The sequence below is a fragment of the Cervus canadensis genome, chromosome 12, assembly GCF_019320065.1.
Source record: "Cervus canadensis isolate Bull #8, Minnesota chromosome 12, ASM1932006v1, whole genome shotgun sequence".
NCBI lineage: Eukaryota > Metazoa > Chordata > Mammalia > Artiodactyla > Cervidae > Cervus > Cervus canadensis.
Window position 1 is genome coordinate 73,446,666 of NC_057397.1, and position 25,251 is coordinate 73,471,916.

Here is a 25,251-nt window from a genome sequence, read left to right on the forward strand (position 1 = left end):
ACAAAAATAACAACTAAGTAGAATTCTAAAGATGTAGTTCATGGTCAACTATGACATGTACAGAAAAAAGAAAAATGCAAAAAGCCGAAATAATACTGATGACACACATTCTATAAATATTTGAGAATATACTTTGTGCAATGCAAAGGTGACTTGAAGGACAAATTTGTAATCTAAAATGGAATGATTAGATGTTCATGGAAATAGCTTTAAAATTAAGCAGAAAGGCTTAAGTATCCTAATCAGGAAGATGAATAACTGGTTTGGCTTTAGAGGACAGATACCATGTTTGTGGCACAGAAGGGTCCAAACTTGTTTCACAAGAATGGTATTACCTGGGTTGGATTTGAAAGACAGGTAATTTCATGAATGACACTTATTTGTCTATAAGAGGTAGATAATGTGTTGGTAACACATTTCTTGTGATAAAGGAAAGGACTTTCATATGGAGGTACATGAACATGAGTCTGGAAACATTTACGTGTTCAATTAAACTAGGAGGAGAGTAGCTGACAACTGGGAATGTCAGTGCCAGGAATGGAAGACCAGATATGCCTGGGGAACTACAATGTAGAGTTTGGATTCTTACCTGCTAAATGATAGTAATTTTGAGTTTTGAGTGAGCAAGTGACAAAGCATTTAGTTTAGAATAATCTTGCAGTTGGTCATGCAATTAATGAGATTGGGGGAGAATACAGAGTCAGGAAAATTAATTTGTAAGAGACTATTAGAGTAGTCAAGGATCTGCTTATTAGGCCCAGGCCTAGGACAAGAACAGAAGAGAAAGAAACAGAGGCTAGAAACATTACGTTTTACTGACTGGACCTAGTGCTCACAAACTTTTATAATCCCACCCTGGAACAACATGCTCAGTTGTGTCCTACTCGCAACCCCATGGACTATAACCCACCAGGCTTCTCTGTCCATGGGATTTTCCAGGCAAGAGTACTGGAGTGGGTTGCCATTTCCTTCTACAACTTTCTTTCTTTTTCTTTCTGGAACAATTACAACTTTTCTAGCGCTGTTAGTGGAGCACAATGAAAAAACATAAATTCTACAGTAGAACTGTATGCCCCAACCACTAGTGCCGAAGAAGCTGAAGTTGAATGGCTCTGTGAAGACCTACAAGACCTTCTAGAATTAACACCAAAAAAGATGTCCTTTTCCTTATAAGGGACTGGAATGCAAAAGTAGGAAATCAAGAGATACCTGGAGTAACAGGCAAGTTTGGCCTTGGAATTCAAAATGAAGCATGACAAAAAAAGCTAAAAAAAAAAAGCTAACAGAGTTTTGTCAAGAGAGCACAGTGGTCATAGCAAACAGTCTCTTCCCACAACACAAGAGATGCCTCTACACATGGATATCACCAGATGGTCAATACTGAAATCAGACTGATTATTTTCTTTGCAGCTGAAGGTGGCAAAGCTTTATACAGTCAGCAAAAACAAGACGGGGAGCTGACTGTGGCTCAGATTTTGAACTCCTTATTACAAAACTCAAACTTAAACTGAAGAAAGTAGGGAAAAACCACTAGGTCATTTAGGTATGACCCAAATCAAATCGCTTATGATCATACAGTGGAAGTGACAAACAGATTCAAGGGATTAAATCTGAGGGAGTGCCTGAAGAGCTATGGGCAGAGGTTTGTGACATTATACAGGAGGTGATGAGCCAAAAATATCCCCAAGAAAAAGAAATACAAAAAGGCAAAACGGCTGTCTGAGGAGGCCTTACAAGCAGCCGAGAAAAGAAGAGAAGCGAAAGTAAAGGGGAAAAGGAAAGATATTCCCATTTGAACGCAGAGTTCTGAGAATAGCAAGAAGAGATAAGAAAGCCTTCCTAAGTGAACAATTCAAAGAAATAGAGGAAAGCAATAGAATGGGGAAGACTAGAGATCTCTTCAAAAAAATTAGAGATACCAAAGGAAAATTTCATGCAAAGATGGGCTCAATAAGGGACAGAAACAGTATGGACCTAACAGAAGCAGAAGATATTAAGAAGAGGTGGCAACAATACAAGAAGAACTATACAAAAGAGATAGCGATGATGGTGTGATCACTCAGCTAGAGCCAGACATCCTGGAGTGTGAAGTCAAGTGGGCCTCAGGTAGCATCACTATGAACAAAGTTAGTGGAGGTGACGGAATTCCAGCTGACTATTTCACATCTTAAAAGATGATGCTGTGAAAGTGCTGCACTCAATATGCCAGCAAACTTGAAAAACTCAGCAGTGGCCACAGGACTGGAAAATATCAGTTTTCATTCCAATTCTAAAGAAGGGCAAAGCCAAAGAATGTTCAAACTACCACATAATTAAATTCATTTCCGTTTAGCAAAGTAATGCTCAAAATTCTCCAAGCTAGGCTTCAATAGTACATGAACCAAGAACTTGCAGATGTTCAAGCTGGATTTCGTAAAGGCAGAGGAACCAGAGATCAAACTGCCAACATCTGTTAGATCATAGAAAAAGCAAGAGAATTTCAGAAAAAACATCTACTTTTGCTTCATTGACTACGCTAAAGCCTTCGACTATGTGGATCACAACAAACTTTGTAAAATTCTTAGAGATGGGAATACCAGATCACCTGACCTGCCTCCTGAGAAATCTGTATGCAGGTCAAGTAGCAATAGTTAGAACTGGACATGGAGAAGTGCACTGGTTCCAAATCTGGAAAAGAGTATGTCAAGGCTGCATATTGTCACTCTGTGTATTTAACTTATATGCAGAGTACATCATGCAAAAAGCTGGACTGGATGAAGCACAAGCTGGAATCATGATTGCTGGCAGAAGTATCAATAACCTCAGATATGCAGATGACACCACCCTTATGGCAGAAAGCAAAGAGGAACTAAGGAGCCTCTTGTTGAAAGTGAAAGAGGAGAGTGAAAAAGTTGGCTTAAAACTCAACTTTCAAAAAACGAAGGTCATGGCATCCGATCTCATCATTTCATGGCAAATAATGGGGAAACATTGGAAACAGTGACAGACTTTATTCTCTTGGGCTCCAAAATCACTGCAGATGATGACTGCAGCCATGAATTTAAGACATTTGCTCCTTGGAAGAAAAACTATGACAAACCTAGACAGCGTGTTAAAAATCAGAGACATTACTTTGCTGACAAAGGTTTGTACAGTCAGAGCTATGGTTTTTCCAGTAGTCGTGTATGGATGTGAGAGTGGGCCATAACAAAAGGCTGAACACTGAAGAATTCATTCTTTTGAACTGTGGTGTTGGAGAAGACTCTTGAGAGTCCCTTGGAGAGCAAGGAGATCAAACCAGTCAATCCTAAATAAATCAATCCTGAGTTAGAAGAACTGATGCTGAAGCTGAAGCTCTAACACGTTGACCACCTGAAAAGCAAAGAACTGTCTTGTTAGAAAAGACCCTGATGTTGGGAAAGACTGAAGGCAGGAGGAGAAGGGGGTGACAGACGATGAGATCATTGGATGGCATCGCTGTTGCAACGGACATGAGTTTGAGCAAGCTCTGTGAGGTGGTGGAGGACAGGGAAGCCTAGAGTGCTGCGGTCCACGGGGTCACAAGGAGTCAGACACGGCTGGGGGATGGAGCAAAGACAACAACAGTGGAACTGAGAAAACCATTTCAAATGCTCAAAGGCCATGTTGATATAAAGATTTTATCAAACATTTTCTTTCTTTTCTGCCTGCATTTTAAAGTCTGGTTATGTTAATGAGCCACATTAAAACCTAGCAGAAAAGCCAAGCGCAGACGCTCACAAATGTATTTATTCATTTTAAACACGCTGTAACTGTTTTGATCTGGCTGCTGTGTGGCTAAATATCAGGTGGTGATTTCAGCAAGGACTTATTACTCTGTTTACACCAAGTGCTTGTCAGTGTCCAGACTGTGAAGCCACATGTGTCTGAGAAGTTCCGTGTGTTTACCAGGATGAGCTAAGTAAAAAATATCCAAGAAGTTGATTATCAAAATGTAAAGAGTTGAAGTGTATGCTGAGATCTCCACATTTAGCTTATTTCATACGCACCTAACCCTGTGTTATGTGATGAGTTCTGTATCCACCTCAAATTTTATATGTGACAGTTCTGGCCCCAATGCCATCCACAGTGTGACTCTATTTAGACACAGGGCATTTTTAAGGAGGTAATCAAGTTAGGAGGTCACCAGACCCAGGAGGCCCTAATCCCGTACAACCAGAACCCTAAAAAATACACATATACAGAAGGCCAAAGACGTGGAGACTCAGGGAGAAGATAGCCACCAACACGCCAAGGAGGGGGGCACCCAGACGCCTCCCTCAGGCCCTTCGAAGGAACCAACATGAGCGACACCTGGATCTCCAACTCCCAGCTTCCCGAGCTCTGAGGACACAGATCCTGTCCTCTAAGCCGCTCAGGGTGTGGTACTTTGTTACGGCAGCCTCAGCATGTGAACACAACCATCACATAAGTTTCTTAAACTATTAATGTCATTTTGATCAGACAGAACTTTTCTGAGAGTCTTTCCCCTCAGCCCTGCATAAAATTTCAACCCTTCAATAGTCTCCACGGTTTTTCACTCTCCTGTTAACCGTCTTTATCTTTTGTTTTGTTTAATCATAATATCCTTGGTTTCTTAACTGACACTGCTAGTGATAAATCTTTGCTTCGGACAGTAATAATAACAATATTATTATCACTGAGGCTTATTCTTAAGTCTTTCATATGGGAGACACTATTCTAAGAGCTTTGCACGTGTTAACTCATTTAATCCTCCCACAAACTTTATGGAAATGGTGGTGAGATTATCATTCCCACGTTATAGATGAGGAAACTAAGGCACAGCAAACAAGGAATCTTCCCGCAAAGCACACAGCTTGCAAACGGCAGAGCCACGACTGGATTCAAGTTACAGCAATTTCATACCCCATCCTCTTACCTAACAGTGACAACAAACCTCCCCAACCATTCACTGTTTGACAAGACTTGCCTAAGAACTTTACATGCATCAGTCATTCAATTCCCGTGACAAAGTGTTATATATAAAGTACTACTATTTCCATTTTACAGATAGGAAATAAATAGAAGCACACAGGGATTAGAGGATTTCCTCACGACCACAGTGTTAGTACGTTGTGCAACAAGAATTCCACCCCAGACAATCTGAGAGTAAAGCTTCTGCTCTTCTCCACTCAGGGAAACAGAAGTCTCTCGTACTTTCTTTCCAAATCGTCCTATCCTTCTAGGCACAATTCAGTATTCTCTACTAAGCCTTCTCTAACCCTGCTGGCCAGATATTTAAAAGCATAATAAATACCTTGGCCAAAATGATGGACGAAAAGGGATATTTAGTGATACTTTGCTGGATATTAACATTTGTTTCTCTGATTGATGCTTCAACTCTGTACTAAAATCATATAGGTTTGGGGGGAAAAACCAACACAACACTTCCTTAGTGTTGAGGATAAGGTCTCAACTACTACTTCTTAAATTTAATTGAACTGCCTTTAATTGCCTCTTAGGTGTTTCAGGGATCTTACAGTTGTATGTCACTAAAAACTGCACCAACAGAACTCCAAAGGCATAAAAATTTATTGGGATTTCTCTTGCTAGACCTTAGGATTTAAATTAATTACTTAAATTTATTTAATATTATATTTTTTTCAAAAGGGTGATTTTTTTCTACTAAGAACATCTGCCAAAGCTCATAGATGTTTATGTCTTCTCTTTTATAAAGTGTTTATTAGCAACATCACATCTTTATTTTATGATTCTATGATATGGAATGGGACAAGCTGGTTATAGTTTTAGCTCAAGTTGATTTGAAAAGGGACAGAAATACCTAGTGGTGATGTAATTTTTTAAAAGAGCAATCCATTTAAAAAGCTTATCAGTATTCAACCTTGGCAAATTACAGCACTAATATATTTTCTTTATATAGTTTTTCTCCTCAGTAGAATTAAGCATTATTAAAAATTCTGAAATAAGAAATGACAAATTGCCTAAGCTATAACATTAATTTCTTCCTCCTCTAAACTTACCAAATCATTTAGTACTGGGAAATAGTTATTAATAAAGGAGCAAAATATATACCTCGGCAAATAGTCATTCACTTAAGCCAATATTAACATAGTATATTTCACACTTCACTGAAGTTTTTCATGTGTGATTTGAATTTGAAAATTATTGTTGTTCCCACAGACCAGGCTAATTGTAAAAGTACTATCAAATAATCAATGTTTGTATTCACTCATATATACTCATATATACATAGTTCTATGTATAATATAGTCTGCTAATATACTTTCAGAGAGAATGTACAATTGTGAGTCTAGTTAATCTTGCCGATTAAGTATATAAATCTTGTTTAGATTCATGTTTCACTAAAATAACACTAAACTACAGTTTTTGTGAACTGAGTCTTTAAATATATAGAACTGTATGAAAAGTGCACAGAACTGATCAGTCTGTTGCCTTTAAATATTATTAATTGTATTTAAATTAGCATATTTGAGAATTAATACATCCATAATAAATTTCAAATAATTATTTTACTAGATGGTCTTTACAGAAAGCTAGTTTGGATTATGTTCTCAAGTAGCTGACTTTGGCAATTTGTGCTTCTGCAAACGTCCTTTCATTACTGATTTATTCCAATGTAAAAAAAGTCGTTAGACTTTTCAGTACTTGGGGATTTCTGAGAGATAGAAACATGCTATGCCTGGATGACTCTACCCCCAAAATATAATATTAAATTAAATAATAAAGTAAGATAAACTGGCTGACATGGAAACTGAAGGAGCATCCATATATACCTATGAGACCTCATAGCCTCTGAGAAAAGGCATGAGGTTGGAGTGTTTGCACATGCAGGGGCAAGAAAAGACACTAAATTTATAGATGTTCAGAAAAGGGCTAACTTGCCTCTCCTGGAAGACTGGAAAGAATGTTAATGTTCCCTGGGCAGGTTGGGCAAGAAGGAGTCCATTACATTCTCTTAGAGTGGTGAGGAGTATACCTAACACCTTGCAACGGATAGTCCTGGATAGTCTGGGAGAGCCTGAGAGTCCCATCGACACTAGAGGCGCTCCCTGTGGGGAGAGGCACTGTTGAGTGGACAATTAGCTCAGATGGTAAAGCGTCTGCCTGCAATGCGGGAGACCCAGGTTCATTCCCCGGGCCGGGAAGATCCCCTGGAGAAGGACATGGCAACCCACTCCAGTACTATTGCCTGGAAAATTCCATGGATAGAGGAGCCTTGTAGGCTACAGTCCATGGGCTTTGCAAAGAGTCGGAGACGACTGAGCGACTTCACTTATACTGGTGAGCAAAGAAGTCTTCTCACATGTCCTAACAGAGGCCCAAGATAGCTACTGCTCAAGGTGATTAGAGCATTGACTTTTAGTTCCTCACTTCCTGAGGGACCAACATAGCTTCAGATGCACAAACGTCAGGGAATTATACAAGAAAGCAAGTGACTAACAGAGCAGGCTTTTGCAAGAGAGTGAAAATCGCTCAGTCGTGTCCAACTCTTTGTGACCCCATGGACTATCCAGTCCATGGAATTCTCCAGGCCAGAATACTGGAGTGGGTGGCCTTTCCCTTCTCCAGGGGATCTTCCCAATCCAGGGATCGAACCCAGGTCTCCCACATTACAGGCGGATTCTTTACCAGCTGAGCCACAAGGGAAGCCCAAGAATACTGGAGGGGGTAGCCTTTCCCTTCTCCAGGGGATCTTCCCGATCCAGGAATAGAACTGGGGTCTCTTGCATTGCAGGTGGATTCTTTACCAACTAATCTATCAGGGGAGCCCCGTTTTGCAAGAGAGAGATGAGGCAAATAACTGAAGGAGATGGATACTATAGAAGCAAAACCAGTGATAGAAAATGTTAATAAAAGTTCCATGGCCTTAACCCTTATTCAGGCTTCTCAGGTAAAGAATCAGGCTTGTTGTAGTAGAGAATCCACCTGCCCATGCAGGAGATGCAAGAGACACGGGTTTGATCCCTGGGTCAGGAAGATCCCCTAGAGTAGAAAATGGCAACCTGATCTAGTATTTTTCCAGTATCTTGCCTGAAAATTCCATAAACAAAGGAGCCTGGTGGGCTACAGTCAGACATGACTGAACAAAGCATAGCAGCAGCAACCTTTAAACAGGAGCAAAATAAAATAAGAATTTCTAGAACTAAACACTTGATTTTTGAATAAAAAAGTGTTATTAGTAAAACTGCTAAAAAAGCAAATTTAGGAGAGCAAAGGTTGAAAGAAACCATCACACAATAAAGAAGAGTAAACATAGAAGCAATCAAACAAAAAAGAATGATAAGGACACAGGGGACAGAAATTAGAGCCCACACATGCAAATATGTGTCAAAAGGAGGAGAGACAGGAAGAAATTTTCCATTGATGACACATGAGAAAGACGAGATTGTCTGCAGAATAAAAAATATAACAAGCAATTCTAAAACTTGTATGGAACCACAAAATGGGACTTTATCACTAACGCAATTTTAAGAAAGAAGAAGGCTGAAAAAAGCATAATGCTCCCTGATGTCAAACTATATTCCAAAGGTATAAGTAATCAAAACAGAATAGTATTGGCCCAACAACAGACGTGTGGATCAGCAAACAAAACAGAGAGCCCAGAAAACAACCACCCACCCATAAGTGGTCAATTAATTTATGACAAACGAGCAAAAAATGCACAAGGGGAAAGAAGAGTCTCCTCAAAAAATGGCGTTGGGAACACTGGACAACTATACACAAGAGAATGAAACTGGGCCACTTTCTTACACCACACCCCCAAATTAACTAAACGGATTAAAGACTTGAATGCAAGACTTAAAACCATAAGCCTCCCAGAAGAAAATGTAGGCAGTAACCTCCATGACACAGGTCCAGGCAATGATATTTTGAATATGACACCAAAAGCAAAAGCAACAAAAGAAAAATAAGCAAATAACTATAGCAAACATCAAAGCTTCTGTACAGCAATTAAAAAAAAAATAAAAAGGCAACCTAATAAGTGGCAGAAAATAATTACAAATCATATCTGATAAGAGGCCAATATGCTAAATATGCAAAGAACTCATACAGCTCAATAGCAAAAATAAATAAATAAATAAAATTCTGATTAAAATATGGGTGGAGGGTCTGAATAGACATTTTCCAAAAGAAGACATACAGATGGCTGACAGATACATGAAAAGATGCTCAACATCATTAATCATCAGGGAAATGCAAATAAAAACCACTGTGAAAAACCACAGTCTGTGAGGAACTGATGCTGATGCTAACTTTATGTTCATATCTTATGCTTGTCCCTCATGACAAAGATCTCTTTAGAAGAGGCCTGCTAGTTAAACCTAGTGCTTCCTTGGTGGCTCAGATGGTAAAGAGTCCACCTGCAATGTGGGAGACCTGGGTTTGGTCTCTGGGTTGAGAAGATCCCCTGGAGAAGGGCATGGCAACCCATTCCAGTATTCTTGCCTGGAGAATCCCCATGGACAGAGGTGCCTGGGGGCTACAGTCCATGGGGTCACAAAGAGCCGGACATGACTGAATGACTAAGCACAGTTAAACCTAGTATTTAACCTTCTTTTTCTTTGTCCTCCATTTCTACTTTTTACACATTTCTGCTCTCTATGTAATAGGTTATTATATGTCATCTCCATTAAATTCATATATTATATTTATGTGCTTTGCTTAGTTTTGTTTAATGTAAGAATTGCACTTTTATTTTTACCATTTTTTTCTTTACACTATAATTGTGAGGTGTAACATTATTACAGGGAGTTGTTTAATATATATTTAGAATTTAACAAATATTACTGAAAGCAATGCCTCTGAATCTGCCACTGAGGGAAATACAAAGCATTCTGGCAGGTCTTGGGAAAGAAGAATGGCGCTGGAGGAATCAATGTTCCTGACTTCAAACTATACCACAAAGCTACAGTCATCAAGACAGTATGGTACTGGCACAAAAGACAGAAATATAGACCAATGGAACCAGATAGAAAGCCCAGAGACAGACACAGCACCTATAGGCACCTTATCTTTGATGAAGGAGGCAAGAATATACAATGAGAAAAGGCATTGTCTTCAATAGTTGGTGCTGAGAAAACTGGACAGCTATGTGTAAAAGAATAAATTAGAACACTTCCTAACAGAAAATAAACTCAAAATGGATTAAAGAACTAATTGTAAGACCAGAAACTATAAAGCTCTTGGAGGAAAACATAGGCAGAACACTCTGACATAAGTCACAGTGAGATCTCTATGACCCACCTCCTAGAGTAATGGAAATAAAAACAAAAATAAATAAATGATACCTAAATAAACATAAAAGCTTTTGCACAACAAAGGAAACCATAAATAAGATGAAAAGACAACACTCAGGATGGGAGAAAATAATTACAAATGAAGCAACCGACAAAGGATTGATCTCCAAAATACATAAGCAGTTCATGCAGCTCAATATCGGAAAAAAAAAAATACAACCCAATCAAAGAATGGGCAGAAGACCTAAATAGACATTTCTCCAAAGAAGACATATAGATGGCCAATAAACACATGAAAAAAATGTGCAACATCACTCATTATTAGAGAAATGTAAATCAAAACTACAATGAGGTATCACCTCACACCAGTCAGAATAGCCATCATTAAAAAAATCTACAAGCAATAAATGCTGGAGAGTGTGTGGAGAAAAGGGAACCCCCTTACACTGCTGGTGGGAACGTAAATTGATACAACCACTATAGGGAACAGTATAGCGATTCCTTAAAATACTAGAAATAAAACCACAACATGACCCAGCAATCCCACTATTACCACATATACCCTTTGCTATCTTTAGTCATGTCTGACTCTTTGGGACCCCATGGAATGTAGTCCACCAGGCTCCTCCGTCTCTGAGAATTCTCCAGGCAAGAATATGGGAATGAGTTGTCAGGCCCTCCTCCGGGGGATCTTCCCAACTCAGGGATTCAACCCAGGTCTCCCACATTACAGGCGGATCCTTTACCATCTAAGCTACCAGGAAAGCCCAAGAATACTGGAGTGGGTAGCTTGTCCCATCATCTCCAGGGGAACTTCCCAACCCAGGAAAAAAACCAGAGACTCCTGCATGCAGGTGGATTCTTTACCAGCTGAGCTACCTAGGAAGCCCTATATACTCTGAGAAAACCATAATTCAAAAGGACACATGTACCCTTAAGTTCACTGCAGCACTATTCACAATAGTTAGGACACAGAAGCAACCAGATGTCTGTTGCCAGATGAATGAATAAAGTCATGGTACGTACATACAATGGAATATTACTCAGCCATAAAAAGGAGTGAATTTGGGTCAGTTCTAGTGAGGTGGATGAGCCTAGTGCCTGTTATACAGAGTGAAGTGAGTCAGAAAGAGAAAAACAAATATCAAACATTTAATGCATATGTATGAAATCTAGAAAAATGGTACTGAGGAACCTATTTGCAGGGCATAAAGATGCAACATAAAGAACAGACTTGTGGACACAGTGGGGGCTGGAGAGGACGGGAGGAATTGAGGGAGCAGCACTGAAAAACATACATTACCGTACGTAAAACAGGAAGCTCGTGGGAAGGTGTCCAACACGGGGAGCTCAACCAGGCGCTCTGTGACAACCCAGAGGGGCGGGACGTGGTGGGGGCTGGGAGGAAGGCTCAAGGGGCAGGGAACATGTGTGGTTTGGGAGTGATGGAGTACAGTCTTTCTAAAATCCATGTCTTCGATGCAAGTTAGAATAGGTATTGTTTGATTTTAGGAGAGGAATAAATAAAGTAGTTTTATCTATGAAAGTTTAATATATTATTATAGTCACGAATGAAAAAGAGGGATGTCGTAGAATATCCAAATTAAGACTGTTGTGAGGGAAGAGATAGAATTAAAAGCAAATTCATTAAACAAGCATAAGGAAAGGAAGAAAAGAGGAAACGATAATTTAAATCCTTGGAGTTAGGATGGATGAAATATAAACTAATCTAACAAGCTAGTGAGTAAAACATACATAAAATAATTAAATTTCCCTGTAAAAAACAAAGACTTTCATATTGCTTTCAAAAACAAGGCCCAGATATGTTATTTTAGGAAAAAATTAATGCAAAAATAAAGTGATAGTGGTGTTGGTTAAAATGTTCTCTCAAAAGATAAGTCCCGATCCCAGTACCTGGAAATGTTACCTATTTGAAAATATATCTTTGTAGATGTAATCACAATGTTATTGAGTGAGTCCTAGTTCAATATGACTAACGTCTTCATAAAAAAAGGAGAAGATGCATAGACACAAAGACACAGAGGAAAAGCATGTGTGATGATGGAGGAGGAGACCGGAGCATTTGGTCAGTAAACCCAGGCATGCCAAGGATTGCAGCATTCCAGAAGCTAGGAGAAAGGCATGGAACAGACTGTCCAGAAGACAGTCTCAGACTGTCCGTGCAACTTCCAGAGACAGAGCAGAGCTCTGCGACACCTTGATCTCAGATGTTCAACTTCTAAATATCTGTCATTAAACCATGCAGTTTGTCATAATTTATCACATGTGTCCTGGGAAACTAATGACAAAGAAAGGTGGAAAATAAATGGTAGACTAGGGAAATGCAAACCAAAAGAGAGTCTTATCAGTAAAGAACCAAGCAACGTATCGAAAAAAGCAAAATTCTAGAGTACAGATAGAAAATGAAGTATTATATAAATGTGAATATGACAATTCTCCAAGAAGTTTTAGAGAAGCAGCACTAAAAAGGGCACAGACATAAGATCCTATACTCTAGAAACAGATGCTCTAGAATCAGGCCGTGGTTCCGGGCTCTGTTATTAAATAGCTCTGTGACTTTAGGGATATTACTTAACTTTTCCACACTTATAAAATGGGAATGATAACAATACTTCAGTTATTGGCAGTTATGAGAAACAAATGAATTAATATATTTAATTTATACATGAAAATGTATGTATTAATAATGTGTTTAAAACAATAGCTACCATAGAACAAACATCAAAAAAATGTTAGCTATCATTTAACTATTACTGTAAAACATCATATAAATACCAGCCAAGCAACATGGAATATAAAATAAAACCTCAAGGAAAGAAGAACTTTATAAGGTCACTAATTGGTAGAGAATTTTAAGTAATCACTTTCAGAATTTCACTCATCAATTTGCCACAAAAGAACAGAGTCTACAGATAATCGGATGATACAACCAACAAGATAAAAGACACACATAGTATTGTACCAAAGGCAGAAAATAGATTCTATTTCCCACTCACAAAATCTCGTTATTATGAAACCAAGAGAAATTCTAAGGTACTCAAAAAAGATTTTATAACTCACATTCTCTCTCTATGACCCAAGAGATTAGAAATCAAAAATAAGAGGCCAGAAACAAGTTAACCATTTGAAGATCAAGATATTTACACCAAAATAACCCTTGGAAACTATCACTGTTCGCTGCAAAACTGTTTACGGCAATCAAGTGGTTGAGTTGTACAAAGCTGCATTTGCCCAAGAATGGCCAGAAACCACTGGTTCTAAACCAGGGTGGTTACATCTCCTTAAGGAAAACAGAAATGCATAAGCACACATACAGTTGTTAGAAAGACTGAAGAGTGCTGCTGGCCTTGAAGGTTTGAAAGTTAGGGATGCTGAATGTTCTGCAAAGCTTGGAATATTCTTACACAACGTAGAACTGCCATGGCCAAAACATCAATAATACTCCCATTGCTAAACAGTGTTCTAAAAGTGACTCCAGGGCAAAGCATCCACAGATGCTCAAGGTATTTCTATTTAAAATTAACTTAATACAACTATGGTAAAAAAAAAAAAAAAAAAAGTCTTCTATAAACATAGCAGACAATTCAATGCTCAATTTTCCACAGCAAGAACCAAATTCAAGAACTTTCTTTGTTTTTAAAAATAGACAGCATATAAGATTGTTTAGAGATTGTTGCAGAAACTCATTTTCTTTTATTACTAAGACTCAAAAAGAGAATTCACATTTTTTTATCCACAGAAGAATTAGATAAATGGATGAGTCAGTATATGGGGAAATGTAAATCCACGTAATTTGCTATTTAGTTTAGATTAGCTAATTCAAATTGAGTGTACCAAACTTAGTTAACAGAAGCAACAGTGCTGAGGGTAACTATTTTTCACACTTCTTCGTATAAAAACAAAGTATCTCAACAGTGTTCTTTCTTAGTATTTCTGATGGCACAAAGGTACAAGGCAATGTTCTAGCGTAGACAGCATATGTAGGGATGAGGATGAAGGAACATGGGTTTAGTGTTGGCTCTACCATCCAACTATGGAACATTCTCTGTGCTTCAGTTCAGTTCAGTTCAGTTCAGTCCCTCAGTCGTGTCCAACTCTTTGCGACCCCATGGACTGCAGCACGCCAGGCCTCCCTGTCCATCACCAACTCCCAGAGTTTACCCAAACTCATGTCCATTGAGTCAGTGACGCCATCCAACCATCTCATCCTCTGTCGTCCCCTTCTCCTCCTGCCTTCAATCTTTCCCAACATGAGGGACTTTTCCAATGAGTCAGTTCTTCGCTTGATGATTTAGCTGCTCTGTGCTTACCCATGAGTAAAATTAAGATAAAGGATTTGCTTTGCTTGTCTTGAAGGCCAGAAGCAAAGTAACTGGAAACCCCCTCCGGGGACCTAAGGGGCTACACCGGAACCCGCCTTGCCTCTGCCTCATCTCCCACCCCGTTTCCTCTTCACTCTGCGGCCCTGGTCTCCTTGGTCCAGGGCAGGGTCTCGGCACTGACCCTTCTCTCTGCGCAGATGCTCTGCCGCCAACAGCCCCACGCGCACACTCCTCCCCTGCTTCCACGGGCTCTCTGCTCAGACAGCGCCTTGTCAGAGAGGCGGCCACACACCATCCCGTGAAACACAGCTCTCCTCTCTCTCTGTTGCTTGGTTCTACTTTATTCTTTGACATAGTGACAATCTACCGCGTTAAAACCTCAGATTTTACCTCGCTTGCTACTGTCTGTCTCTTCTCTGTAGACTGCAACCTCAAGAAATGCAAACTGCTATCTTTACCTTAGGAATAATATTCTCGTAACAAAAATTTTTTGGATCTGTCCATATAAAAACTTAACAATGTGTTCAGTTGGGAGGTGTGTAGCTCTACTTTTTATTAATTCATGTGAGGTTATATCAATATTATGCTTTTATGACATTATGTATGTTTTCAGACACCAATCTCCTGATTTAGAATAGTATGGAAAGTTACCCTTTTAGCCTTTCTACTATTTCCCTCTTAGCTATCCCAGGGCTCAAATATTCAAAACATGCACCGATTTTGCATACTGCTTCTCTGAAAAGATACTCTATGACTCTTTTTGGAAGTGAAATTTATTTCTTCACCAAAAGCAGCATGTTATATTTCAAGACTTGGATGTGTCACAAGCTAGGTCTGCCAAGAGCATGTTCTCGGCTCCGATAAAACACCTTCCCGATCGCTCCCGGGTTTGCTAGTCCTGTCCGTGTCCGCCTCCCGCGCTTCTCCAGTGTGGTGCAGTGGAAAGCAGAGGCCGTTGCCTATCCGTTTGATATTTCGCTCATGCATCGTACGTAGCAACCCTGCCATAATTCTTGATTAATTTACTGAATACAGACATTCATGCAATGGTACACACCCCCACCCTTCTTTTCGGGGAAGCGAAGATTACTTACATTTCGAGCCGGATGAAGAAGACCCGCTGACAGCAGACCTCGATCCTCCTTTCATGGAGAAAACTCCTTTTCCCCGGCGGGTGGTCGTCACTGCCGCTCGGGGCCGCTTCAGCGGGATGACCGCGCGGGGCGGCGGAGGCACACGGCCGTGGTAATCAAACAACCTTCACGAAACACAAACGCGGCTGAGAGCTGGCTTACACCCGCGCGTTCTACCAAATGTCTGAGATGATTAAGAGAATGGCCTTGCAAAAAATGTCAGTAAATTTTTTAATATTGTAATCAGGAAGATTCAATTTCACTAAAGGAATAGGATGCTAATATAGTCTATGCTTTCTGAACATTAAAATCTGACTCTTCATATGAACTCACTTTTATTAAGGCATGAAAAAACAAAGAACTTTGCAATATGTCGGAGTTAGGCTGACCTTCATTGCCTAGTATATTTCTTTGCTTGGTTTAACAGATTTACCCTTCTTAGCAACAGAAATCTTCCTTTTCCACGTCAGATACTTAGTAAGACATTGGTTTGAAAGGAGGAAAAGATCATGCAGAATCAGGGACAGAGCAAAGAAAATCAGTGTATAATCAGAAAGCTCAGAAGGGGGAAAAATAGAAGTATGACTAGTTTAAAGAGGGCAGCTGTGAGAGAAAAATCAACATGGTTCCTTCCCTCTCACTAAGGACTTTCTTAAGTAATGAAAAGTCTTTCCGACTACAGAAAAAAGGGAGCTGAACTTGGATGAAAGGCTGGTAGAATGAGGACAACACTTTCTTGACTAAAGAACTGATAGAAAATGTTATCAGGATGATATTTTATTTTTCTGACCAGTTGGTAGATGTGGAAATTGAGGCTAGAGATATTTGTAGTTAGCTATTAAAATTTCTCTAACAAAGAATACCAATAAAACTCTGAAGCTTCTGCTTAAAAGCGAAAAATGATATTCACTATAATCAATGTATTTGCATTAGACAATGAAAGAGATAAAGTATAAGAGTATTTACATATTTATATAAATATGTAATTAATATATTCAAAGTCTCATACTGCATACACACAACAAATTTTTGTGACTAAGCATATTTGAGCAGCATAAAAGGACCAGAGGGAAAAATGATACATATATATACTCATCTATTTTTAAAACTATTTGCCAGTGAGCCAGAGGTATTATTGCATTGTCTACTATAAATAAAATAGCATTATTGACTTAGAATGATGGTTATTATATATTTTATTATGACACTATTATATAGATTCTCATAACTGGTTTAAAACAGTCAATAGAAAATCTATTGTGAAAGACAGAAATGAGAAAATGAGAACAGCTTTAAATTTTAAAATATTTAAAACCTTGTATAATTGGTTATTTCAAAAAATTACATCTCATTTGTATATACAGACAGAAATGTGATAATCTCTTTTTGGAAAATAGTATATGAAAGACAATGATTAAGATAGGCTGGTTTCCAAGTATTCATTCAGAAACACTGAATACCAAGACACTGGGGGAAGAAAAGTTGGATACACACAAACCACATTTGAAGCAGACCTTGGTACTAAGAATATCTTTTATATTAGAGAGCTAAAGGATCCAAAAACAATGATTTGGGAACGTGCTAGGAAATACTAAGAGATGTCTGGAAAGGAAAAGAAATGAAAGGAGACAGAGTTCAAGAGAGGGGTCATCCTCTGTGCATAAGCGAAGTCCATTAGAGCCGAGGAACTGCCAGCAAAGAACAGGTCATGGATGTCCACACATTAGAGTTGACTTCAAAGGGTAGAGGCCGATGAGGCCAAAAGGTGCTGTGAATCATATTCATACCACTAGGGGCTCGAAAATCAGAGGGGTCAACTAAGCCTGCCCCTCATTTCAATCACAAAACAGGACCTACATTATCTATTTATACATTGAATTCACAGAGCAACCTGTCAGTGAACCAAAGTACAAAAGGTGCTTTTCATGAGCTACCACCCCCAAAGTTATTGCAAGAACAGAAATGTGACAACTGACCCATCTCTTCCAGGGTGGAAGTTGCTGCTTGAGATGAAAGGGAAGCTCTTTTGGAGGAACCGTTTCCCTAGGACGTCAAAATGCCTTTTAGCAGGTTCATGAAATAAACTAATCTACACACTGAGTTAAGAAAATCTCTAAAGCACAACTGAAATATAAAATGGTGTAAGAGTGATATAACGGATATCAGGTCAAGTGAAGACATCGCACTCCATACTACTTTAATGATAGTGCAATTCAATAATATTTTATACAAACTGCACTGTTCATCAATATATCTGTTGTTTTCCCTCGGACAAGGACTACAAAGCTTCCAGTGTTGGCCAGGTATGATCTCATGTTGAAAAAAGAGAGCTGCGTTTGTTCACTATATTTGTGACCTATTTTTAGCATGGGATGTACGTTTTAGTAAAGCAGTATGTGTTGTGTTCTTTGTCGTAAATTCCTATAGGGAGAGGCCCTTGTTTTCTGAATATTTGGATGTGTGACTACAAAGAAAGATGACTCCTTTCCCGTTCAGAATCGGGTAAGGTTTTGTCAATTCATTCTGTCTCTCTGTTGGGAAGATATGCAGTATTAGAACTTGATTTTGATAAAAGTGATATTGTAACACACAAAGCTAAAAGGACATTTCACATGAGAGCATGATTTTAAATTTTAATGGAGCTGGATGTTTGTTACTTTCCACTGGGCAAAGCTGAGCTTACCAGAAACCAAAAGAAGGAAGACGGGGAGTTGTTTTCAAGCATGAAAACATATTCATAACAAGATAAGGAAGGGAGGCAGGCTGTTCTCTGGGCCTGCAAGATGTAGGAGTTCTTCCAAATACAGAAGGAAGCAGGTAAAAGGCAGCCTATGAAGGAGACAAGAGTTGGCTTTCTCATCAGAATCCTGTCTACAGCAAATCAGAGAAAATAGTCCAAGAGAAATTTCCATCTGATAGAATTCAAGGGAATCCAAATCTCCAAGGTCACTTGAAAACTCAAAATTCCTTCCTTTTTCTTGGTATTTTGTTCTTCCACTCTCACAACTGTATTCCCTTTCCCTTCCTTTAATGGCCCTTCATTTTCCCTAATACTGTTAGAATACTGTTTTTCCCATTATGTTTACAGGTCAAACAAATAATGATTTATAATGAAGTCAAACACATAATTCTCCTTTCTCTAAGGCCTATTTTAAAACAAAAGCTTTAAAAGACCTACTCTCAAGCAATAAATAAAGTAAATGTCAGATTTTAATAAAAACAACAGATTGAGGAAGTCTGAGGGTCTGTTTTATTTAATAAACATTTCTACTTTTCATGTGGCCATTTCCTGTTTGGAATTTTGTTTGCTTTAATAATATCTGAGATGTGTGATTTCATTATCAAACAAAAGCTGGAAAATGGTAAGCAATTTTAATATTGATTTATTTGATGAAAAATAGACACAGCTTGTATCTAGAAAGAATAAGGATATTATTTTTAACAGTTGCTTTTTGGATAAAGACAATTTAATGGCATATTGATGTATAAAATGAATATAATTTTGAATTCTTGTTTTTACTAAAAGCCTGTTATTATTAAACTTCAACAATAAAAAAGCAACATTTTAATGCATTTTCAGAAAATATATTTAGAAAATAACCTCCTATCTCTTACCCTAAAACAATTACTGTCATTTTCTAATCTTTTTTCTATAAGAATTTGTTTGTATTTTTTTATGTAACTGAAAACATAATGTATATACAGTAACGTATCCTGGCTAATCCTCTTTGGTTTATATTAAAAACATTTCCCACATTTGCTAAATGGTCTTCCTAATGTTTATTTTTAGCTCAGTTGGTAAAAAATCTGCCTGCAATGCAGGAGACTCCAATTCAATTCCTGGGTAGGGAAGATCTTCTGGAGAAAGGATAGGCTACTCACTCCAGTATTCTTGGGCTTCTCTTGTGGTTCAGCTGGTAAAGAGTCTGCCTGCAATGCTGGAGACCTGGGTTTGATCCCTGGGTTGGGAAGATCCCCTGGAGCAGAGAAATGCTATCCACTCTAGTACTCTGGCCTGGAGAATCCCATGGACTGTATAGCCCATGGGGTTGCAAAGACTTGAACATGACTGAGTGAACTTAACTCATTCACAACATTTATTTTAAGTTCTGTGGTGCATTTTCTTTTTTTTTTTTTTGGTGCATTTTCATAAGTAGATATACCACAGTCTAATAAATCATTACTTGATTGCTGGACTTTTAATTTGATGCCCATTTTTCACTGTCATTGGAAAGACTGATGTTGAAACTGAAACTCCAATACTTTGGCCACCTGATGCGGAAAGATGGCTCATTTGAAAAGACCCTGATGCTGGGAAAGATTGAGGGCGGGAGGAGAAGGGGATGACAGAACATGAGATGGTTGGATGGCATCACCAACACAATGGACATGGGTTTGGGTGGACTCTGGGAGTTGGTGATGGACAGGGAGGCCTGGTGTGCTGCGGTTCATGGGGTCGCAAAGAGTCAGAAATGATTGAGTGATTGAACTGAACTGAACTGAACTTCCACTGTCAACCAATGTGATTTTAAAATTCATGAAAAAAATTGAAAATGTAATATTTGTGTATTATTTTGTCACTGAACACTAGATTATCATTTAGATAAATGATAACTTAAAAATCAGTAATTATCTGTTTTCTTCTAAATTTCCCACATAAAAATGATTTTTCATTTTCCTTACTTATGAACCCAAATTTACAGTCACTATGTGATTAAGTACTAACCAAAAAATGTAGTCTGGACTTCGGGTTAAACAACCGGCCTGCCCAGAACCAAAATCTGACCACCTATTCAGGGCCATGTTCTCCCTGGACCCTTTTAGCAGATAAACGAAGATCAACAACTCTACATTCCGAGATCTCTGGCTGTGTCTTCATTCAAGCTTGTTGAATGACAAGAAGGGTTTCTGTCTTCAGCTTATTTGACTTCTGATAAACATAGTCTATCAAGCCAAACTAAGACGCCTATTCATTTTTTAAAAAGGCTATATTTGAAATCCACATGAATTATTCTAGCCTATTAGAATATCTGATTTCTGTACTGTTTGAACTACTCAAAATTCATAAAATCTGTTTATAATTTCTACCTTGACTTCAAATAAATAAGCTTTTGGTTACAGCTGAATCCAAAAAATGCTTTTTATAGGCACACTTCACTTGAGACCAGTAAATAAGTAATTCTCATTTCTGTTTTTTTGTCACTAAACATTTCCACAATTTTCTGTGAAGCCACCCTTGCCAACAGCCCAACCCCTACCAGCAAGCCCCATCCCTAATCGTGTACAAATGCTTCATGAACATGCTTTTAAAGGGTTGACTGTAATCATCAATGATCTATTTTAGCAATGTTTTGACCTTAATCTAATCTTTATATTTTGTACAGTTTTGCTGTCTTCTATATCTTGTATACAGCTTTGGTGAATTAAAAAGTGAATGGATTCAAGTAGCAATTGATGCTGTTGCTGCTAAGTCACTTCAGCCATGTACAGCTGAAGTCTGTGTGACCCCATAGATGGCAGCCCACCAGGCTCCGCCATCCCTGGGATTCTCCAGGCAAGAACACTGGAGTGGGCTGCCATTTCCCTCTCCAATGCATGCATGCATGCTAAGCCTCTTCAGTAGTGCCGGACTCTCTGCAACCCCATGGACAGCAGCCCACCAGGCACCTCTGTCCACCGGATTCTCTAGGCAAGAATACTGGAGTGGGTTGCCATTTCCTTCTTGTGAGGTTATAAATCAGTAAAATGATTCTCCTATTTAACTCTTATAATTCTGTTACGTGTGTATCATTAAGCCATTTTGCCCATGAAGGAAACTTGTGGGAAAGGGATGAGATAACCTCCCCTCCCAAGTTTAACCAGTCAACACCCGCACATTGAGGCCTGCAACTCACCTTCTGACTCCGTATCACATCCTCTGTCAACTGTGCCATGCTAAGGCTTAAAACAAATGTTTTAAGTGGAATCCCATTCTACCAGATGGTAATTTAAAAATTTGCATAATGAAACAGACGTTGCTTCTTGCTAATATGTTTTTCCAATATTCATGAATATATACTGTGCTCTATAATCAATGATCTGAGACAAGTACAACTTGACTTAGAGTTTTTTCTCATTAACTGCAGCTCTGGTAGCTTTTCCTATGTTAATTTACTCAGTGTCAAAATGGATCCAGATCTGAGCAATGCCCCATTTTGAATCAGTGATGTGTATGTGTATACACACACAACACACACACACATATATTTGTGGTCAAGCAGCTCTAGTATTTCTTTCTTTTTTTTTTTTTTTCTATCATTAGAAGTTTGCTCATTACTAGAGGTTATAAATGTCTCAGTGCCTTTCCTGGTACTATTGAAGAGAGGTTGGATTAAAACTGCTGATACCTCAGAAATTGAAAACATTCCTTGGGGGTATGAATTATAGGTATACTTCTCCTTTTACTTTACTTGGGGTAGTACAAATATAATGCCTTTCATTTAGAGTTATACTTGACCTTTGAAAGAAAAAGCCATTGATGCTGTAATTATCGGGCAGTTTTTGTGTAATACACAAAGATAACTGTTTAGAATAAGCTCTAAAGTCTATTATTTAGTGATGCTCTTCCCTGCTGGCTCAGACAGTGAAGAATCTCCCTGCAATGTGAGAGACCCAGGTTTGATCCCTGGGTTAGGAGGACCCCCTGGAAAAGGGAATGGCTACCCATGCCAGTATTCTTGCCCAGAGAATTCCATGGCCAGAGGAGCCTGGAGGGCTACAGTCCATGGGGACACAATGAGCTGGACACGACTGAGAGACTAACACTTCACTTTCACTTCATGATTCCTGAAACCATGGAGAGCCACTAAAGTAGTTTTTGGAAAAGTTACTGTTGGATAAATGTATTGAAACATTCACATTAAGATGGAACTTTGTGTAGAGAAGTTTTCTAAGCTAAAACAATGCAAGAGTTGAAAATTGCCAATTATATTAGAATTCCCAAGCCTGGCAGAAATAGGCTAACAATAGGATGTAAATGAATGTCAGCTACTGAGATATTATGTCTCAGCTTCATGTGAGGCATTCAGTAACATCTGGAGTTGGGACTTGGTAAACCACACTTCTGTGGGGGCCAGCTGGCTCCTTGCTAGGCTCAGCCAATTTAAGGACTTGAGAAGGAGACTAAGCTTGGAACCGGAAGAGAGGACTTGACCCTTTCTGTTTTGCTTCCCGGTTTTGTCTTGGCTTCTTGTTTTTTCAGTGTTACTCCAGCCTCGTTTCTTCACCCTGACAGCAGCAATGCATTCCAGCAGCAGCCGCTGAATCCAGTTTGGATACTTTTGCAGCTTTTGCGGAGCAGTCTTCACACTCCCTCAGAGACCCAGGCAACAGTTGGGTCTGGGTTCCAGCCCCGTGGGTTTCTTCTCCGGGTTCAGATACAGAAGCAGCAACCAGGCAGAACTTCCTACTCTCCACGGGAGCTCTGTAAGTCTCCTTTTCTAGACTGGTACTTGATAATCCTACCGTTTCCTGTTTTCCAGCCCGAGAGGTGGCAGAGGCAGAGGTGTAGTTTGCTGACTCCATCATACCACTGTGGGTTTTGTGTTGTTTCTCTGTTTTTGCCTTTTTGGTTCCTTAATACATAGTTAGAAAGTTTTTTACAAGCAATTCTCCTTGTTCAGCATAACTCTATGTTTCTGTGTTCCTGACGGAAAACCAAGCAGCGTGCAGGGAATGGAAATAGCTGAGTGTTGATAAGAGTGTTCAGCTGCAGCTGGAATGCTCTAGGGGGCAGGAGGAGGGACAACCAAACAAAAAGAATGATCCAGAGGTGTCACAACAGACTTCTTACGGAAGGACGACTGACCAGTCAGTGTATTCCTCAGTCACAGGGGCATTGCTACTTGACTATCAGTGTAAGAAACATGTTCTCTATCACCATTAGTGGTTACTGTCGGCTACCAGTAGCTAACATTGATTAAGTACCAAAAACACACCAGGCATAATGCAGGTCATAAAAATATGCTACTTCATTTAATCCTCAGAACAATAATATGGGGTAGGCATTAATTTCATGTTCACTTCATTGATGAGACAGGTTTTGGTGGCATTAAATAAATTGCCCACACTTGTGCCATTAGTAAAAGGAGCAAAAAGTTAACGATAAACACAAGCAGAATGCAACTAAGGAGGAATTACTGTGGATAAAACTGTTGGCACAGGCCTGTTAGGCTATTTCTCTTGTCCAGCCTCTCCAGCCTTTTCCCTTCCTGGGGAATCTGTGTTCACAGGGAACTCCTGACTGCGTCTACTATGGCAGATGCTTCTCTCTCTCTTAGCCAAACGCAGAAGGTGAAAAATAAACCAAGGAGAGCACAGACTGCTCAGACGGTCTGTTAGCAGCACACCCATACTGATCTATAAACCAACAGACACCTATAAACCACCTATAAACCAAACAGGTTTTATATAAGACAAACAAGTGATTTTGGAAATTATTCAGAGTTAGATTTTTTGTGTGTGATGGAGAACCATCTGAAAGCTTCAGGCTCTGTAATTACTTGCGGATTAAGGCTCTTGTTCATTTGCTTGTAAAATATATTTATCTATCATCTATCTACATATAGATCTTACAATTTTTTGAGCTATAATATATGCATAGTAAAATGCAAATATTGGGTGAGTGCTAATTCACTTCAGGTGGCTGGCTTTTTGTGACCCTGTGGAGTGTAGCCTGCCAGACTCCTCTACTAATGGAATTCTCCAGGCAAGAGTACTGGAGTGAGTTGCCATGCCCCCTCCAAGGGATCTTCCCCACCCAGGGATCTAACGTCTCCTGCATTGGCAGGCAGGCTGTTTACCTCTGGTGTCACCTGGGTCGCTGAGAAAACTGTAAACCTGACTAGTTGCCCAAAGTTTACAGCTTGATTACCAGAATTTGGGTCTCCTACCATTGACTCCACTTTAGGTAGAAATTCTTTAAATGTATAAGGAAGTCACATGATAGAAAATATGTAAGAGGTAACAATGTGAAGATAGTTTCATATTGACAGTCTAAAATATATTAGTTGGCAACTTTATTCATAAAAATGAAGACAGTGTTCTGCATCCTGAAACACAAAAGAGTACCAGAAAATGTTTTGAAATTGTCAAAAACTGAAATATTCAAATAATCAAAAGACTACTTAAATGCTATCCTTTTTTTTTTTTATCATAGTAAATGGGATTATTTTAATGCTGCCGAATCTTCACATCATTGTTAGGATGGGTTATTACAAGCTATTAAATATTTAAAATTAAATATTATATTTTATATAAATTGTAAAAATTGAGAAAGTCATCCTTAAAAATTTGTATTTGGTCATAAAAGGGTGACTAGAGGAATCACTTGCTTAGCTTTGAACACAGTGGTGCTAAAGGTATGGCTGTGGATTTGGTTTTGTGTAGACAAGGCTGCTTCCTTTTATGTAAAACCATAGGCCAGTATTGCTACCCTTCTGTTTTGCGTATCTGCACAGCTGGTTACTGAATATAAATGGAGACCTAGTTTATGATTGT

The 25,251-nt window shown here is 38.9% G+C and overlaps 1 protein-coding gene across 8 annotated transcripts in view; it reads right to left on the reverse strand.

The window, feature by feature from the left end:
- The window catches only part of RALYL (RALY RNA binding protein like), a 773,956-nt gene that overhangs the window by 61,915 nt on the left and 686,790 nt on the right, over positions 1-25,251 (reverse strand). For all 8 annotated transcript variants that reach the window (XM_043483548.1, XM_043483551.1, XM_043483550.1 and 5 more), the window contains one exon: positions 15,676-15,839. In XM_043483548.1, coding sequence (XP_043339483.1) covers positions 15,676-15,839 — 164 coding nt within the window. The remainder of the gene's footprint in view (positions 1-15,675; positions 15,840-25,251) is intronic.